At 39.4% G+C, this 6842-nt stretch overlaps 1 protein-coding gene across 1 annotated transcript; it reads left to right on the top strand.

Annotated features, from left to right (window-relative positions):
• Positions 1-1043: 1043 nt before the first annotated feature.
• Positions 1044-6003, top strand: LOC139719649 (signal recognition particle 19 kDa protein-like). Its single transcript, XM_071631054.1, has 3 exons — positions 1044-1168; positions 3431-3542; positions 5502-6003. Exons 2-3 carry the CDS (start codon positions 3440-3442, stop codon positions 5633-5635), a joined length of 237 nt encoding a protein of 78 aa, XP_071487155.1. The 5' UTR covers positions 1044-1168; positions 3431-3439; the 3' UTR covers positions 5636-6003.
• Positions 6004-6842: the final 839 nt, after the last annotated feature.

Here is a 6842-nt window from a genome sequence, read left to right as displayed (position 1 = left end):
ATTGACACTATGGTCAATAGAGAGTAGGGATGTCGGTTTTAAAATTACTTCACAACTGAGTGCGTCAAAATAAACACCTACGTGTTACATGTAGCCTAGGAGCAGTTATCTTGGAGCATGTACCTCGAATTGCATTTTTAATAGGCGCTTGTGAATTCAGAGTATTTTCTTTACATGTGATTAAGTTCAGGTAAACTGTGAGATGTTTTAAGTTTCTGAATACAGAAAAAATGTGAGGGTGTCGATGTATTAGATACCCAACCATATTGTAGACTGAGACAATTCTGATTAGAATCTAGCTAGGAAGTGTAGGTACTCCTACACAAACAAAATCCTTTTTGCCGGTAGACAAAGAACAGACAGGTCAGTACTCTGCCTACCAGGTGTGAAAGCAGTCAAGCAGTACTGTCTGTATTTCCTTCCATGGTCAACTGCATACTGTGCCATTGAACAATGCAAAATATTGATCAGACCTGAGATATGATTAGAGTGTGCACTGGGCTTGCAAAATGTTTTGTTATTTACTATATTTAACCATAAGGACACCCAAACAAGGGTCAGCGAAAGTCAAAACAAGCATAGTATTACATTGTGTTAAGTTTGAAAAGGTAAATTATGCAAAAATATGTCTACAATTCTGAGGAAAAAGAAAAAACAACAGACATTGATAGCATAAACTCTAATCCTTCAATTTTTTCTAGTATAATAATTTTCCAACTCAGTGTGATGCTCTCACGTGTGAAATAAGACCACAAATGCAGTTCATTTTCGGAACATGGTATACCAGTTTCCCGGAAGGAATGGGTGGAGATTTCTGTAGAAGCGAAGATTCTGTACACAGGGTTCTCTAAGTGACCAGATTTACATTACATTGTACATGGTTTCCCATAGACAGTAATATCAAGATGAACAATCCCTGAAATGGTTTAGGAGCATGATGACAGCTTTTGTTATATATATCTTATATTCTTCATATTGACACAAACCATATTGCACAATTTTCTTTTCTTTTTTGTCCAGTTGGATCTGCATTTACCCAGCCTACATAAACAGCAAGAAGACAGTTGCAGAAGGACGGAAAATTCCTAAAGATAGAGGTGTCGAAAATCCCACCATCACAGAAATTAGAGATGTGTGTAACTCCCTTGGCTTGCCAGTTGCAGTGGAAGTAAGTTAGTGGTCCAATCCTGTGTGTTACCCATCTTTCACACTACCAAGAGGCTTAGCTCTTGCCCCCACCCCCCCCCCCTCTCTGTCTTGTTCTTTCTGCCACCCAGTCTGTTGATGTCTTCTTACATCTTTATACCCCCGCCACACATAGTGTGAAGGGGGTATATACATAGGAATCACTGTGATGTTGGTCGGGCGGGCGGGCGGTCGGTTGGTCTGTTGCAAAATCTTGCGTCGCGAACTCCTCCTACAGTTTTGAAGCAATTTAAATGAAACTTAGGGTAAATGATGATATTGAGATATAGATGTGCAAGACATGTTTTTTTGTGTTTGTCGGACAATGCGTTGCCATGGTAACCATAATTTTACCAAAACCTTGTGAATTTAATAACTTCCTCATCATTCAAGCAATTAAGGTCAAATTTAGTATGTATGATGATCGGGAGGTGTAGTTATGCAAGACACCAATGTGTTAATATAAGAAAAATGTTGCCATGGTAACCACTCATTTTTGTATCAACTTGAACCATTCAAGCTATGAAGGTCAAATTTGGTGTGTATGATGGTCTTTAAGTGTAGTGATGCTGGGGGAAAGCATGTTTCCATTTGCTGTAAGTTTTATACTCAGTGTCAACTCTGTAATTGTACAGTAAACTAAAATTATTCTGTTTCCAATTTGACAAATGCACAAACTTGGTATTAACCTCATTGCCCTCATGACATCACACACTATAAAGCAACACTAGGGGCGGGGGTATTAATCACCTTCAGTGATAATTCTAGTTTGCATCACCAGTATTCTGCGACTAGAGTACAAGTAATTTGTAAAGATTCACGTGGATCGTGCATTAATAGTTCTAAACTAACAGGAATAAGTGGAGCCTTCTTCCATGTAGTAAATTAGTCTTTGATGCAGTCTGAAGAGATGGCTGGAAAAAGTTTCCACTGGCCAGGTTTGAACTTCATGGCACAGAATACACTTGTATTAGAAAAGGCACAGCAGGTTTATCATACAATTGTATTTTTAAACGTGGCAATGTGAGTGCAAATGGTAGTGAGTGTTTAGCCATAGACCAATTATATCTGGGGACTTTTGGGAGAATAATGGATGGGATTGACTCATGACTGAACTCGCTGCTACATGTCTGTGAGTTGATTGTACAATGTTCAGACACTCAAATATCAGCATTTATTGTCAGAATTTCAGGTGAATTTATAAAGCACTGATCTTCAGCACATCAGCAGTAGAGTCTGATGTGTGAGGCAATGTTTACTAGTTGTAACTTTGCAGTTCAATTGTGACTTAATGTAAGTCATATGAAGAGGAGAGACTCAATTTTCAGTCCATGTCCATGAGACAATGGCAGCACATTTCAACTGATGTTGCATTCTTTCTTCTTCAAATGAAGTGCATTTTTAATGTAGCAAACTCAGGAGTTAGTAGTGAAGAATTCCAGTCTTATTCTGAAATTTTATAACAAATGCTAAAGCAGAAATACTTATTGCCTAGACACAGAAGTAGAATGCTTCTCTTGTCATCAGAGGGTTGGAACTTCCTGTAGGTTCCATGGTGCTGTATATTTTACAGCATAATTTTTAGTGTGCACATCATAGTTTTCATTGTTAATAGAAATGGTGTAATCCGTAACTTCACCATCACCCACAGAGTACTGTCACAGAACATGCCATCCCAGTACACTTTGGAAGAGCTGCTTCAGGGATTATCGTGTCAAGGTCAAGAACCTAATGTCATGTTTGTTTTGATCTGCATCAAAGCAGGAAGTGACTTTTGCTTTGTGTAGGGAAAATGCAATGAAATGGTTTATCATAAAAAAAAAAAACACTTGGTAAAGTGCTGGAAAACTACAGAAAAAGTGAATATGCAAGTATTTTACATTGAAACAGTACTTAGCAAGCAACTGAATTTTGACCCAATACACAAATTGGTATCTTGGCAATAATAACCACATCTGTTTCTGAAGTGTGAAATAAGGTATTGTGTTATGTACCTACTTTGTTTGCTTCTCTATTTCATTTGTGAATTCAATTTTTGTGTAAATAATCAAGTATGGATATCTAGTTTTGTACTTAATGCATTACTGAACATATCCCTGTGTGACGTTGATGTGTTGCCGTAATATCTGACCTACAATAATGTGTGGTGTGTTGAGTAACTTTTACATTTAACTGTCAGGAACTGGTCATTAGCATACATTGGTTTTAACATTTTTGTTCCTTCCTCTTTCTCTCATATTGACAGAATACAAAAATGTATCCAAGAGATCAAAACCGTGACCCTACTTTCAAAGGAAGAATACGAGTTCAGATGAAGGACAAGGAAGGCTCCTTTCTGTCTGAGCAGTTCCAGTCACGTGAGTCTGAAATTAATGACAAAATGATGTTATGTGCTAAGCTTTAGATACTACACTTGCTTATCGTCGCTGGGGTGACAAGACCTTGTATCTGAAATTTTGGTGAAAACTGCTTTTTGTTTTGTTTTGTTTTGTTTTGTTTTGTTTTGTTTTGTTTTGTTTTGTTTGTTTGTTTGTTTGTTCTTGTTGTTGTTTGTTGTTGTTGTTTTTTTTTTTTTGGGGGGGGGGGGTTAATTGCCAGATAATCAGTTAAGTGATGTCCAGTCCAAATCCTAGCTGTCTTACCCCAAAAGTGAAGCCCCCATGGCATGTCGATGGAAAGGTGTTCCTATTTGTTATAATGCTGGGAGAGATCAAAACCATGACCCTACCATGATCCTACCGTGACCCTACACATACTTTCAAGGGACGAATACGAATGCTATTTGGCATTTTTTAGTTACAAGATTTTGTCGCCCCATTACAATTACATTACAATTACATTACAATTTTAGTTATAAAGTGTGACTTGTCCACAACTTACTACAAGGGTTTCATGAATTTCATAGACAGGTGCCTGCCAAGTGATGTCACCTCGAAATAACTTTATCATATCTATTTGCAGACAGTGTTTCACTGTAGGCAGTTCAGATCTCTCCTAATTACCCCTCAAGATATCAATCATTTATTTAGGTAATGTCACGAGTACCAAGTATTCTTGCCTTGTTTGGCTTTGAGTGCTGAATAGTAGGATGTGTATATATCACCAGAGGATTTCGCTTTTGACTGTGATTTCAGGATGTGAGTGCTGCACTAAATACAGAGACTCCGACCCCAAGCACCTCTTACAACCCGTTGGGGACGGGCTGATTTGGCTACTACATGCATTTCCCATTGACACTTGCCTGAGTACTAGTATACTCGGGACTCGTCCTCAACGGGTTAAATGGGAGATTCTCCCACTTTGACCTGCTAGCAAACTGGAGGCTCTCATTGTGCAATCATGTTCACAATACTATGTGATATTAGGGCACATCAGGAGCTTGAGGCACATTGTCCCTTTCAGCCGGGGTCCAGGGCCTGCTTTAGAGCCCTGGAAGCTGTCAGTTTATAGATTTTCTTTGGTGCTATCTTAGCCCTAATTTTGAACACATATGACAAATTCATGATGGAACGAGAGAAAGCTAAATTTTGAGCTGGAGAAAATACATCTTAAGCGAGAGACACGCAGCTAAAGCTGGAGAAATTCAAACTCAAGTGCGAGAGCAGGAGATTTTGGGAATAATGGTCTCAAAGTGAGAGATCGTCCACTGAAAGCAGAAGACTTGAAGTTTCTGTCCATATTGGTTGAATTGCGATGCAGCAGTGTTGCATGGAATGCAAAAGAGTGATATTCTTCAGAGTGACTGCATCAACAAATGTGACACCCACACAGGAAATTGAACAATATCCATGGTCGCCTTTTTCTTCGTATGGCACAATGTGCCCGGTTGATACCAGTTTTTGGCTACTGCTAATCATCTGGAGCGAACCACACGGGGTAGGCATTCTTCACCCATTTTCTGGTGTGGATATGTATCTACGTTGTACACTGTACAGTGGACCACTTCATCAGGTTAGCACCCTGCTCTTTCTAAGGACGTGAAGTGTGATCTTTTATGTGCATTAGTTATGTCCTCACTAACAGGATGTCCATTTAACGTCATATCCAAGGGACAGAGTTTATGCCTCTTACAGGAAGGACATACAATTGTACTTGATCACATACAACATTAGTACTTGCTCAGCTAGACTCACTGGGAATCGAACCTGATCAACTTGATTGTAAGGCAGATGCAGTGCTGACAGAGCCACGTCACCACCCTTCCATAGCCCTTAATGTTAAAATTTGTTTTGTTTTGTTTTGTTTTGTTTTGCATTGAGCCTGAAATGGCATGAATTTATGCCAAGCTGTATTACTCTTCTTTCCTCTCTCATCAGGAAGAGCTATCATGTTCTATGTCGCGGAGACGATACCTAAGCTGAAGTCGAGGACACAGAGACAGGGCGGAGGTGATCAGCAGAGCGGGGCACAGAGTTCTGGGAAGAAAAAGAACAAGAAAGGAAAGAAATAGCAAGGCTTGATGGTATGCTGTAGAGCGTATGGACTGCTGCATGAAAGAGGGTACATTATTTGCAGGGATGGACAAAAGGGGATCACTGAATATCAACTACCTTTCTTGCTTTTGTTTTTATTCTTTTAACTTCAAGATGTGTAGTGATGCCAAATTTACAACCATTGTTTTTCCCCTGTACAAATAATATTTTTTCTTCTTTTTTTGTCGTCTTATTTTCATGCCGAACAAGGTAAGGACTAATCAGAACTCTATGCATGTCTTTGATATGGCCAGGACATTCTGTTGCTATTTCATGAATATTTGAATAGTAATTGTGAACAAAATGTGACATGAATTTTTAACATGTTATCAATTCCTTGTCCTTCAAATCAAACTGCTGATTTTTGATTAGGCACATATTTGTGATAGTATTCTTTGCTGTACACAGCTTGTCCAGTTTCCTAGAGATATAGCAGTGTCCAACCTGTCCATGTTGCCATCACTATGATGGTTGTCATTTAAAGTGCAATTCTATTTCATGTTTAAGTTGACTTTGATAAATTCTACTAGAGGAAATCATTCCAAACAGTATGGTAGAAACTTCATCAAAATTGAATACGACATGAAAAATAATGGGGTTTCACATTTTAACAAAACAGTGATGTTGTTCAGAACCATTTGGAACGTAGATGAGGATAATGATGTCAGATAGCAATTCTTGTGCTGCTTTGTTCACAGAATAGTATATATATAAAATCACATTTTGTTTAAGAATTAAGTGTCTACAGCCCCTTCACCACCAAGTCATTGCTTTGTTGATAATTCATCACAATAATTTGATAGAAAAGTTTTTTCTTCTTAATGTAAAGCCCCAGTCACATAAACATGCCGGATCACCCCGATCTGATCCGGGGTGGTCTGGGGAGAGATCCGTGTTGAAGCCTTGGATATCCTTGGACATCCAGGAGGCCAACACGGCAACTTTTGGAGGTTAAAAACATCTGGCCTCATCTGGGGACTGCCGTGTTGGCCGACCAATCCAGGATGGTCCCGTGTGGCTGCCGCGTAGCTGCCTTGTTGATCCGTGTAGCTGCCGTGTTGGTCCGTGTAGACGCCGCGCTCTTTCGGCATGAACTGTGTCGTTGTCGGGTGGGTCCAGTATGGGCCGTCTAAGCGCCGTGTTGATACCGTGTGCACAGTCATCAACACTCGTCGATGCTCCATC

The sequence above is a fragment of the Diadema antillarum genome, unplaced genomic scaffold, assembly GCF_040938485.1.
Source record: "Diadema antillarum isolate AM-2024a unplaced genomic scaffold, OU_Dant_1.0 scf00000112, whole genome shotgun sequence".
Classification (NCBI taxonomy): domain Eukaryota; kingdom Metazoa; phylum Echinodermata; class Echinoidea; order Diadematoida; family Diadematidae; genus Diadema; species Diadema antillarum.
Note: the sequence above shows the minus strand (reverse complement) of the source record. Positions and strands in the feature narration are given on the sequence as shown.